Source organism: Oryza glaberrima, chromosome 1 (genome assembly GCF_000147395.1).
Source record: "Oryza glaberrima chromosome 1, OglaRS2, whole genome shotgun sequence".
NCBI classification, from domain to species: domain Eukaryota; kingdom Viridiplantae; phylum Streptophyta; class Magnoliopsida; order Poales; family Poaceae; genus Oryza; species Oryza glaberrima.
In genome coordinates, this window is record NC_068326.1 from 13,797,764 (window position 1) to 13,810,480 (window position 12,717).

The following is a 12,717-nucleotide window of genomic DNA, read 5'->3' on the forward strand; positions in this document are numbered from 1 at the left end:
TGTATTATAGAAAAAAAAAAGATGGAACCCTTATGTATGAGCAAGAATTCCATTCATCAGTAACTAGTCTGTATATCAATCACTATACATTGGTTAAAATATATAACAAAAAAAAAACTGTTCAGATATATCTGTTCTACTTTACTATACACTTGTATAATGGCCTATTTGGGGGTATGTTCCATCAAAATGTGTAACTGATTCAAGAGTTGCAGGCTTGCAGCCAGCCTACTGAAAATGCTATTTACTTCCAACAGATAATACCCCCTTTCCATGTTTGCTTCGGAACACAAGATTGCCGATGCTCATTCAATCACAGTACCACGAGATCACCCAACCTTCATGGTTCAAATGTTGGGACCTCTGCAGAAGCACCCCAAGATGCCTGGTACACTGCACGCTGCGCTATGCTTCTGTAAGGATCTTCCTCCCTCTTCCTCTTCAGATATGACATTAAGCTCTCTACTTCGGATTTGATATGCAAATACACTTCGTTTGCACTTTTCCTATCTCTGACGACATTATCCATACCTTTCATTTCGATTGGTTTGCCAAATAGGTAGTAGAACCGGCCTGGCACTTTGGGGAGCAAAGCAGGTATGTGAACGTCTTGATTTCCATCCTCTCCTTTGACGCTATCCCTGAAACAAATTATGTGAACACATAATGAACAAATAAAAGTGTGCTCTTTTGCAATCCCATCACTTTGTGGCAAGATTCTTGTAGTAATATTCTTACTTGCACTATCATGAGGTTAAGTTGTGGCAAACTGAGTGATGTTTTTGTCAAGCTTTGAATTTTGTAGTATTTAGCCGAAGTTCTAAAGTCATCGTGATATGGGGCGATTACCCCTGTTGAGAAAGCCAAAATACGAAGGGATGATAGAAATCTTACCTTACTCTTTGGGCTTCTCGGTTAATCGACTCAATCCATTCCCGAAGGTAGGGAATGTTCTTTTGATCATTGTAGTCGGCGACCAACTGCAGAAACAAGAATGTTTACTCGTCATAGAAACAAGATGGATAACCACAAACAGAAACTGCATCACCACCACACAAGATATTGAGCAATCATGCATGTGTGGTTATTTGATGACTCTGCTTCTTGAAGAAAAATAAGGAAACAGTGCTAAGATGCATGGCATCCTTGTTTTTCACACAAGAACTGATAGAGTGGTATTTTGCAGGAGGTCAGCAAAAATCACAGGCATATTTGCAACATTTCTCCTTTTTTAGAGAGAGAATCAAAATTTTCTTCTGAAAAAGAATTAGTCACACATCTGAAAATTTTAGATATATGGTGGAGGAGAAATAGATGGAAGTTTACCTCTAAAACATCATCTTCTCCTACAAAACCAAATGGTATGATAGTAACACCAAAACGTGCTGCCATTCTTACAAATTCTGGTTGGTCTGGCCAAAACAACTTGTATGCTTCACCCTGCAAAGTACAACAGAATCATTACAGTAAGGGCAAAAGATGTTTTTTTTTTCTATGCAGAACACTGACATTTTTTCATGACTGACAAGATCAGTACATGTGCGATTTAGTTAATTCTGACGATATATTTATGACCATATATTTCATATTTGTCGATTCAAATTAGAGATATTAAACGCACCTTCCTGTGAAGAGCTTCCCGCACACCGCCTGGATAGAGCAAAACAAATTGATTTCTCTCAAACAACCTATACATATTGATCGCAGTGACTGGTAATCCACCGTACATAGAAATTGTATCGAACCGAGACAGCTCCTGTCGCGAACTCTCATGTTTTCCTCCAAATAAAATTGGGTGAGCCATACCACGGAAACTTGTTCTCTTCTCTCTCAAGAACTCCTCGTACAATGGACTCAACTCGATCCCCATCAGTGCATGATAACCCACAAACAAGACAGGACCTTGGTCAGGAACACCAGTAAGGCCACGAACAATCTTCCCATTCTTCAGGGTAGACAGCATGACTGGGCTCAATGCAAGGTGAAACAATCTGCAGAAGTTTTAGTTCGCTAATTACTGATTCATTTATATGGCAAAATTACATGCAAAAGTAAAATAGAATTTTGAATTTTGAATTTTGAATTCTCATAGTGCGTTAACATACTTGTGATCTTCATCGAATGTTTTCTTGAACTCACTCAATGTCGGGGGAATGTAATCCGTCACAGGATCCCGTTGTCTGCCACGGCGGTACATATTTACTCCTTTTATGACTGATAAAAGATTAACACCGTCCTCCTGTCCAAAATAGTTAGGTAGTGCTTGCATGAGGAGATTCCTTTGGTATTTTTGTAGATTCTGTTTCCTAAGGATCTGAAGCCAATTCCCCAATAAAACAGGTTACTATAAAATTGAAGTGTGATGCGTCATACCAACAGTAGTGTATGGCCATTGTCTTTGAAGTACCGAACTCTGCAGTTTTTCAGTGATTTGAAGAGTCTATCTGCCTCTTCTCCACTTGGCAGAAGATTATCATTGCCACTGAGTAAAAGTATTTAGTGTTTCAGCATAAGACCGAATTTATAGGATTAATCCAGATTATAGAACTACAGAATACATGCTGTAGTGTCATGTATCAGGCATTCAGGCTACCTAGCAAGAAGTAGAACTTCAGCTTGTACAGCATGAAGACGAGAGTTAGCGTAGGCTGCTCCTGACTTCAGCAGCTTGAGTTTCCAGAAAAGAGTATCCCTTGGTATGATATCTGCCAATTCCTGAGAAATAACAAAAAGGAATGAAAAATAATTAGATGAAATGTTTTCTCAAATAGTACGAAGTATTATGTATCTCCTTGAGAATGCCCAAATTGTAGCTGATTTCAGCTGCACTACGGCTAAAAGAAAGAGCTAATTTGGTTTTTTTTTTAAAAAAAACAAAAAGAGCTAAAAGAAATACATGCTGCCCCAACATTTCACGATGTGATCTGAAAAAGCATTACTTTGTAAAAGCATTTCTTTCAATACATGTATTCTGCCATTGGAGCAAAAGTTTCAAATTACAAAAAACTTAGTTATTTGAAAATGCTTATCTGGATCCATAGATAAAAGTGGCAACATTTAGCTAGTAATGTTTTAAAATTTAGTCATTACTTTTAAGTTTAAAAGCATAAAAATGTAGATATTCCTCATGCACATGTTGTTGTTTATGTAAAAATGAGTAATAGATAGAACCAGATGAGGAAATGAAAATAAGGTATGATAATAACATACTGAAAGCAAAGGCAGCATGGAAGTGAGACTATCTGACAACTTCTGCAGAGTTTTTGGAGGAGAAAGGTTGTTCTCAACGCTGACCATAGCCATTTTAAGAGGATCGCCTGTTCACACACCATCTTTAGATCAATTAAAAAAGATACAAAAGGAAGTGTTGAGTGTTAATTGTAAATATGCTGAGAAAGAATCCTGGATGAAAATACTAAGATAAATTTCCAAAAAAAAAATGTAAAAGCTAATATGCTTTTATGTAAAAACTAGTATGCTTCATACTAGAGTTGTTGATCAGTGACCCGGCATGAATTTTCCAAGTTTAAGGCTACCTTTTGGAACATTGGACTACCAAAGACCGTTTCCCAATATAATAAGAAATAAATGAACAGTAAGCAATAAAAAGATGCTTTGGTTCTCAGGCTGGATCAAAAAAGTGTATTGCATTACAAGCATAGCAAATCATCCGATTGGCCAAAACACACAAAACAACAAAGCTAGAATGAATGTATATTAACGAACTTACAAGCTAAAAAGAGGTATACCCATGACAAAACTGAGAAGATATGGAACTGTGACATGAAGTTCACTTGGCATTGCTTCCAACACAGGTAATATCGGCTGCAACGGAGTCTTTGCAAAGGACGTTGCTGGCAACATTGAAGGTTGTTTGTTACTACAACTCAAACAAATTTATGAGAAGGAACGTTACCAATTAAAATAGAACTAAAGAAAATTTCACCTGCCTGGATTAATCAGTATGAGAACCAGATCAATTTGTGGATTACGAGCTGCCACCGAAAGTGCTAGGCATCCTCCAAATGAGTCCCCGACGAGATATATGGGTCGGTTTGGTGACATAGCATGCTCATATTTGATAGAATTTTCCACAATCTGCAACAACCCTGTATGCATTGTATTCACACGTATTAGCAGTTTGATTTAAATTCAAGGTCATAATTTCGCTTTGAATTAATTTCCTAAATTCTAATAAGCCTTTGGGCTTTGTTAGGCCATTCCCAACCCAATGACTAAAATAGTGTCCATAGCATTAAATAAGTTGTCACATATGATAAAAATGATGTGTCAAGTGAATAAGTAAGGAAAGAAAAGTAAACCATGTCATGAGACATGATTTCTACACAATATTCAAGACATCATGTGAGATAAGTAGCATTAAATTTAAGTATGAAATAGTGTTGTTTGCATTGGAAGATTATTGTCTAGTACTAGTTTCTTGATGACGTGAAGTTTATGAACTATATCTGGTGTCTTAGGTTGGGAATTAGGTTAGGAATGGCCTTACATCATGCTGAAATTACCACGGTGCACGAAAATTCCTAAATTCCATGCAGATGAATAGTTTTTCACCGTTGTAATTTTTTTTTTGTCGACCAAAAGACGGCATGAACGTCGGAGGAGTCTCCTTCCTCCGAGCCCAACGCGGCGGCGCTCGCTACCTCTGCTCCTGGTCGGCCTCGCCTACTGCGGCGGCGGCGGCGGCGTGGCACCGGCACGGAGGAGGGTTCCGGCTGCACAAGGCGCGCGGGCAGCATCTCCTCACCAACCCGCGCGTCCTCGACGCCATCGTCGCGCACGCCGCGCTCCGCTCCGCCCGGTCGACGCCGTCACAGCCCTCGCCGCCGGCCTCGGCCTCGCGCACAAGCTCACGGTCCCCGCCCACGCGTTCGACAGAATGCCTCAAAGAAAAATGAAGAAAAAAAAAACGCTGATCCTCTCTTCTTCTCCCGTTGCCAGGTGACCACGGGCGACTCCATGGCGATCGAGCTCCCCAAGTTCGACATCTGCGTCGCCAGCATCCCATACGGGATCTCGTCGCCACTGACCGCGAAGCTGCTGATCGGCTCCCACCGGTTCAGGGCGCGGTTCGCGCGGCGGCTGATGGGCACGCCGGGGCACGGGGAGCGCAACCTCCTCGCCACCAACGCGCGCCTGGTCGCCGACGTGCGGCTGCTCATGGACGTGAGCAGGCCGGAGTTCTCCTCCCTCGTCGAGATCCGCCCCAAGCAGACCCGGCCCAAGGAGTTCGCCGCCGGCGTCGAGCTCCACGAGTGGCTCGCGTTCACGCGCGCGTGCACCGGACAGCACAAGCTCCAGCGGCAGCATCAGCCGCCGCCCAAGAAGAAGAAGAGCAAGAAGAAGAGGAAGACACTCAGCGTCCTCTTCAAGTAGGACGAGATGGTCATCGAGCTGCTAAGGCTAGCCCAAGGACACGCCGGCGGCGGCAGTGAAGATGGCGGCGTCGTCGTCGCCGGCAACAATGAGGATGACCGCGACGGCGACGTCGGCGTCGCAAGTGGTTTCAGCAGGGAAGAGGCCGTGGCGTTAAAGGAGAGGATCGCCGGAGCATTGCGGTCCGCCGCGCTCGCCGGCAAGACGGCGTCGCAGCTGCCCAACGACGAGCTGCTCAGGTTGCTTCGGCTCTTCATTCACCGGGGGATACGCTTCGGTAGAGGCGTAGAAAACATCAAATTCTTAACGCAAATAGGGAAATAAAATAATACAAGCTTATGCATATTCTCTTTTTTTTTTATGAGTTACGGCTTTTACTTAAACATTTAATTATCTATCTATCTATCTATCTATTATATACTAAAAGTCCATTAAACATCCTATAAACGCTATTAAGCCACCACATAGCGCTCCTATAATCGCTCCTACACCGCCATGTGGCATTTAATTATCTTGCCGTCGATTTTTACTAATATACCGTGGACCTATTATTTTCTACCATTAGATTTATTTATATAAATAGAAAGAGATAAAAAGAAGGGCCCGCATAGCATTCGCCTGTTGCGAACGTCTCCGATCCGTCGAATCCCTGTTACCTAATGAGCAATGTAACACGTACTAAATTTATATCCTAATTAGCGTTAATTAGCACTCGTCAGTTAATTAGTACTGTGTAATTAGCATACGTAGGTGTTATTAAGAAATTTCAGCTCCATGCATACAAAAGTAGCAAGCCCACCATATTTAGTGTGGTATTTTTTTTCAGTATTTAATAGCAACACATTATATTCAATAATTTATATCCTAAATTTTAAACATGCCATTCATATTAAAGCCCTATTCAAAAGTTTTAAAAAAAATCTGCTCATAAACTTTGTACAAAAATAATCCTTTGTATCCATAAACTTTACATGGCAAAAAAATTCTATTAGGAAACTTTCTTCGGTAATTAAAAAAAATCAACTCATGGGATTCAAAAAATAAAAAATGTAAGATTAAAAAAATCCATTCACAAACTTCCTATGGAAAATGTTTATATTCATAAACTTTAGGAAACTTTCTACAACAATTAAATATTTATTAATAGGACTTTAAAAATTATACGCAAAATGCACCATTTTATTATATGATAAAATCACTCAATAAGTAGAAATTATAATTATGACTACATCCGCATGCAAAATTATTTTATATACCGAAACATGCATGTATTTCCAGCTTGAAAGAAAGGGACATGTATATATCATATTTTTTTCAGATCAGATAGACTTGCATGCACTCTTCTAGAATGAGCCCAGCCCACGTGTCCGTTCGTGCAAACTCCTTCTCGCACACGTTCGCGCAACAGCCATCTCGGCCCGCATGTCCCACCCCTCCCATCCAGTACATGTGCTTGCGTACGTATGTGCCTCCCCCATATATTTCATTTCTCTTCTATTTTCCCTTTTAGTTAGATAGAAAAAATATTTAATGATTTATACACCGCCACATACTATTTCTATAATCGCTCCTACGCTGCCACGTAGCATTTAATTATCTAGCCGTCAATTTTCACTAATATACTGTGGACCCATTATTTTCTACCATTAGATTTATTTATCCAAATAGAAAGGGATAAAAAGGACGCGCATATCCCACCCCTCCCGTCCAGTAGGTACGCTTGCGTACGTATGTACCTCCCCTATATATTTCCTCTCTTCTATTTTCCTTTTTAGTTAGACGGAAAAAAATATTTTATGATTTATACAAATACAAAATGATAAAAAAGGGCCCGTATACCCTCCCTGCCTGTCCAGTATGCATGTGTGTACTTACCTCTCCCATATATTGTTTTCCTCTTTTAGTTACATGAAAAAAATATTTTATGATAACAAATTTTAAACAATTATATTATCTAAATCATATAGATAATTTTTATTTGCGCACACTATTAGATTATTTACTATAAAATTTAAAATTGAAAATCCAAATTAACTATATTATTAAAGAAATTCATTATTTTAGTCATATATATTCTACGAACTATAGCTTTTGTTCACTAATTCATATATTTTTAAGAAAAAATCGTAATAGATTTTAAACCTTCTGATTAATAACATGGGTGGACAATTTTGACAACAAGAAACCTAACCAGTTGAACTACGCTCACTTTATTATGTTGGACATAAAAACAACCATAATTTTTAAGCTATATTTTTTAAATACTCATCTGCCTTTTAAACCGGTAGAACCACTATTTCTAACCGTTATATCTATCTTATATATGAAAAGTGTTTATTCATGGTACATGACATTTCAAAAATATTACTGTGCAATGATACTTCGTTGTTATAGTATTCCTACTAGGTTGCCTGGAGTCTCTCATCCACACTACATAAATGTTCATAAATAGATCGTCTCTCAAAATATATCAATCATATTAGGCTATATAATTAAACCCATGTATTTCGTGGAGCTTCATGTCCCACCCAATACATCTTTTAACATATTATGATAATATATTATACAATTAAAAAAAGAAAAACACCTTATTTTTATTTTACACTTATTTTACTTCCATTGACATATTTTCTAAAGAAAATAAATCTACCTTCTTTTCAAATGATGAAGAAGATTATAAATAATTGCTTATAGATATTACTTATATATGATATATATAAGGGTAATAGGTTAAAATATTATTAAACAATTAATTAATGCTGACAAAAAACAATTTATGAAGAAATCGTGGTAGATGTTCTCCGGTTAATATTTCGCTTTTATAAATACCTCAAACTTAGCGTACACTTATGCCCGCGCGAATCTTCCTAGTTTTGTTAATAATAGTGAAGAAGCCTAAGTGGACAATAACATAATTTATTTATTTATTACCTTCAAATGGCGTACGATCATTCACTGGTATATGCAAGCAGCGAACCTCGAATACCCTGCAGATTCGAGATGGAGGGGGAAACAATTAAATTGAATTGTGGTTTTTTTATTCAGCAAAAGACTACAGCTATAACTTGGTGTAGAGGACGATTGAGTACTGGAGACAAGTGCACTTATATAAAAATATAAACAAAAGTAGTTTTTTGTACTACAGTACTACTACTACAACAGTTACTGGCACAAACTCAGAATAACCTAAGCAGAAAAAAAAAAGGAAGTGTTTATATCAAAATAATTTAATGGAACTTTGCAGAAAGGAAACCAATAAAGTCGGCAAAGGAAGATCATAAGCTAGTTAACTCCAAAAGTGTAAATATAGCTAGAGAAGTCGTTGTGTCTTTATCAGAAGAAAGAAGTCACCTTCCCAAAGACTTGTGGTGCAAAATGAGCCCCATTCCAACACCATCAGTTCCTGTTGTGCAGTCAAATCTAATCAGAAATTGTTAACACGCAATGGACTCTAATTTAACCACTCAGGCGACAGCCTTTTTGGGAGATCTTCCTTTGTTTCTTCCATACCAGGATCCTATGTCTTCAAAATCACGGTGATTTTATCGCTGACATGTGGACCAAGTTAGAACTTACTGTATTTATTTTCCAAGAGTTTTGACAGTAGTATTCCTCTGTTTATCCGAGTTAGCATATCGAAATATATATATTCATAGCTGAACACTACCCCAGGAAATGAAAAAAAAATATATAATGGTATAATACTGATATGAAAAATGAATATGTGGATTATGATCCTGCAGGGACATGGCAATTGTCTCATCATGTGATTTGCTGCTAAGTCTGGTTTTTACTCTGTAACAAAATTGTAGCCGCGAACAAACAGTAATTAGCTGTGAATATTTGGACGGAAGCAACGTAATTAACGTATACCTGGCAAGAAGAGCAGCAGCGGCGCGTTGTCCACCGCCGGCCGGCCGGCGTCGACGGGGCAGAACCACCGCGGCGGGCCGCCGTCGTCGCTGGAGACGGCCCTGGCCGCCGCGAAGTAGTCCTTCACCGTGACGCCGCCGAACCCGTCGTCGTAGAGAGCCTCCACCACCCTGCCCGTCCTCACCTCCGCCGCATCCTCCCTCCTCTTCTCCTCCTCCTCCACACCCACCTGCCGCTGCTGCTGCGTCTCCGCATTCACGGACACCGCCACCGACGCCGTCCCCACGGAGCTCGCCGCCCGTAGCGTCGCGGAGGGCCGCCGCCTCCGCCGCCACCGACAGCCGAGGCCGCCAGCGGCGACGGCGGGGAGCGTGTGGAGCGCGGCGGACATGGCGGCGGAATGCGCGGCGCGGCTTTGGTCGGAGAAGCAGGGGGGAGGAGAGGAGAGGAGATGAGGCGGGGGAATGATTGATGCGCGCAGAGCTTTTTGAGGGGCGCAAAAAAAAAAGGGGGGGGCTTAAAGAGGTGACGTCACCCGCAGATTGCCATGTAGGAGTACTACAGGTGTAGCGTGGCCGTTGGTGCTTTTCATTTTTTTTTTGGTTGATGGTGATTCTGAGTCGTGGTTGGCACGGGAGCCACTATTAAAAGAGAGAGGGGAAAAAAAGAACAGCAATGAGAATTTTGTAGTGGAAACCTCAAGATTCTTCAGTAAAAAGTGGTGATCTTTCAGGATGGGGTGTTGGCTTGGCTTGGCTTGTGGCTGGAGAAGATAAACTACTGTAAAGCATTTTGTGCCGTTGCACAAATGGACAGATACCAAATGGGGGGCGCACGTGCTTTGCATAGTGTGGTGGGCTGGAATCGTCGGTAGGACTGCAAAAAATAATACTACGCGTGTGTTTAGTTGTTTGGGTGTAAAGTTTTTAAGTATACGAATACACATTTGAAGTATTAAACGTAGATTGATAACAAAATAAATTATAAATTTTACCTGTAAAGTGCGAGACGAATTTATTAAGCCTAATTAATTCGTCATTAGCAAATATTTATTGTAACATCACATTATCAAATCATGTCGTAATTAGGCTCAAAAGGTCCGTCTCGCAATTTACATGCAAACTGTACAATTGTTTTTTTTCACATTTAGTGTCCTATGCATGTGTCCAAACATTTGATGTGATATTTTTTTGCCAATTTTTTTGGAATATAAACAAGGCCTATGTGTATTTGATGTACCTACACTACACAAAGCATGTACCGGAGAGGTGTTGTAGTAATTTTAGTTTCCAAAAACAATTACTCTCTCCGTTTCATATTATAAGTCATTTTGATTATTTTCCTAAACAAACTTATTTAGATTTCCAAGTTTATAGAAAAAATAGTAACATAACGTATATATAATCAAAATATATATTCAATATTACATTAAAAAAACTAATTTGGTGTGGTAGATATTATAACTTTTTTCTACAAACCCAATCAAATCTAAAATAGTTTGACTAAAAAAAGACAAAATGACTAATAATATAAAACGGAGGGAGTACTATCTCAAATGAAACATATGTCGTTTACTTTTAAAACTTTGACCACATATTTGAAATATTTGTTAAAGATGATGAGGGGTAGATTTATCGTGAAAATTACTTTCCTTTCCTTTTCTTGATAATAGTTAAAAAAAATACTTTCATAATCTCATAGACTTGTTAGATTTTACAAGTTAATTGTAATTAAAATTCCGTGGTTAAAGACCCGTCCTATAATGGCAAAATAGAATATACGGTATATATTTGTGACCAGAAAAATGTAGGAATGTCTTCTTTTTAGTTAGATAATTGGTAGGAATACCTGGTTGGTAAACGGAAATGAAAAGAAAAGGGCGAAATTCAACCTCGTGTAGGGTAAGGCACGGCCGTGGAGGTGACAAGAAGCGTGGCACAGCACCAGCAGCATACTAGTACTGTACTTTTGTGGTGGGCAAGCCACATCTCATCACATGCCGGCCCACGAGGCTGTTGCGTCCCACATGGCCCACGGGGTCATCGTTTGGCTTGTTTGCAGATGAAAAATAATTCCTGAATAAAACTTTTACGTTTTTAGCAATCTAAAAATAAAAACTGAAAAATAAATTAAGATGAAAAAAAAATCTCAGAATCAACTCTAAATTTAGAATTAAAAATTTAAATTTTAGTTTATAAGTAATTATAGGCAAAAAGATGACAGGCTAGTCGCGACGCGCGACCGTTTAGATTTAGAATCGATCGTGTCGACTCGCGCCTCTTGGTGTCGATCGGTTGCTTAGCTCACTTGGATTTTGTGCCCGGCCAACTATACCAGCGCAGATGCCATGTCGACGTGTCACTGTCGGCTACGCGGCTGGCTCCGATCGATCACTGATACTGATACTTGGCGCGAGCGTGCGGGCCACCCAACAGAATGGCCACCGCCTAGTTCCCATGCCAATCTGCCGAGAATGATGTTTTTGAATTGATGTCATAATATATCCTATTGAAGTAAAAATTATTGGCAATGCCTATATTCAATTTGGCACTAATCCAGAATATTTTTCTCTATTATCTATATCATCAATATTTGGCATCATATTAAAGCAATCCAAGTATATGTAATAAATCTCTACCATATACTTATACATAAAAACAGACTCTCGCGTCGCCCCTCCCCCTTGGACGATACGGGAGGCGACGACCCCGCCGGCGCGCGTCCCCCCTCCTTCCTCCTCTGCCTCGCCGAAGCCCGAGCGGCCGTCGGCAAAGCCATGCGGCCGCAATGACGGCGGCGGCGGGGCTTCATTTTTCCCTTGTTGCGCTCGGGCAGGGGGGCTGCGCGGGACGGAGGAAGCCGCCTAGATCTGTGCTGCCCGGCCGGATCTGGCGGCACGGCGGTGGCATCGGAGTTTGGGAGTGCTGGCGGCGGTGGGAAAGTTCGCCAGATCCGCATCTAGATCTGGTGGGGAGGCGGCTGGCAGCGGCGCACGATTGTGGTGGCAACGGCGGCAGCGACGCCCGATGGTGGCGGTGGTGGGTGAGGTCTGGCCCACGGCGGCCGGATCTGGCCAAACAGCCGTTGGCGACGACAATGACTGTGGCTGAGCGACAGCGGCAAGCAGCGGGCAACGACGACGGTTGACGGAGGTGCTGGAGGCTGAGGCAGGCGCGACGTGCGCGGAGGTGCATGAGGCTGCAACAGCGGCGGAGGCGCAGAAGGGCCACGATGACGGCTGAGACCCGGGAGGCAGCGGCAGACGCAACGGCGGCGCACGGAGGTTGTGGATGGCCGGCAGGGATTGCGGCCGGCATGGCCAGCTCAGCGATGGCTCAGCCGGCAACCAGCATGACGAGCGCGTGGAGTGTGGCCGGCAGTGCCGGTGTGGCACGCCAAGGTGCGCAGCAGGAGGTGAAGCCGGTTGAGATGGAGACCGGTGAGGTG

The 12,717-nt window shown here is 41.3% G+C and overlaps 2 protein-coding genes across 3 annotated transcripts; one reads left to right on the forward strand and one right to left on the reverse strand.

Annotated features, from left to right (window-relative positions):
- Nucleotides 1-64: 64 nt before the first annotated feature.
- Nucleotides 65-9,732, reverse strand: LOC127785541 (phytyl ester synthase 1, chloroplastic). 2 transcript variants are annotated; one of them, XM_052312972.1, is made up of 13 exons: nucleotides 9,271-9,732; nucleotides 8,749-8,800; nucleotides 8,329-8,384; nucleotides 3,951-4,109; nucleotides 3,750-3,854; nucleotides 3,211-3,317; nucleotides 2,594-2,715; nucleotides 2,374-2,482; nucleotides 2,106-2,239; nucleotides 1,622-1,991; nucleotides 1,327-1,440; nucleotides 895-980; nucleotides 65-641 (listed from the first exon to the last, which is right to left on the reverse strand). In XM_052312972.1, exons 1-13 carry the CDS (start codon nucleotides 9,659-9,661, stop codon nucleotides 341-343), a joined length of 2,106 nt encoding a protein of 701 aa, XP_052168932.1. In that variant the 5' UTR covers nucleotides 9,662-9,732; the 3' UTR covers nucleotides 65-340. The 2 variants fall into 2 exon arrangements, with proteins under 2 accessions (XP_052168932.1, XP_052168933.1); XM_052312973.1 differs by having other exon boundaries at nucleotides 8,749-9,192; nucleotides 9,271-9,377.
- LOC127785621 (ribosomal RNA small subunit methyltransferase, mitochondrial-like) lies at nucleotides 4,070-6,116 on the forward strand. The gene has a single exon (XM_052313024.1). It carries the CDS (start codon nucleotides 4,981-4,983, stop codon nucleotides 5,395-5,397), a length of 417 nt encoding a protein of 138 aa, XP_052168984.1. The 5' UTR covers nucleotides 4,070-4,980; the 3' UTR covers nucleotides 5,398-6,116.
- Nucleotides 9,733-12,717: the final 2,985 nt, after the last annotated feature.

What these genes read in the sequence shown, in the direction of transcription:
- LOC127785621 (XM_052313024.1), top strand. Translation starts at nt 4,981, where the DNA reads ATGGCGATCGAGCTCCCCAAGTTCGACATCTGCGTCGCCAGCATCCCA.
- LOC127785541 (XM_052312972.1), bottom strand. Translation starts at nt 9,661, where the DNA reads ATGTCCGCCGCGCTCCACACGCTCCCCGCCGTCGCCGCTGGCGGCCTC. An exon ending in ACATTCGATGAAGATCACAA is followed by an intron (nt 1,992 to 2,105) that starts GTATGTTAACGC and finishes AAACTTCTGCAG; the next exon opens with ATTGTTTCACCTTGCATTGA. An exon ending in GAGAAGATGATGTTTTAGAG is followed by an intron (nt 981 to 1,326) that starts GTAAACTTCCAT and finishes TTGTTTCTGCAG; the next exon opens with TTGGTCGCCGACTACAATGA.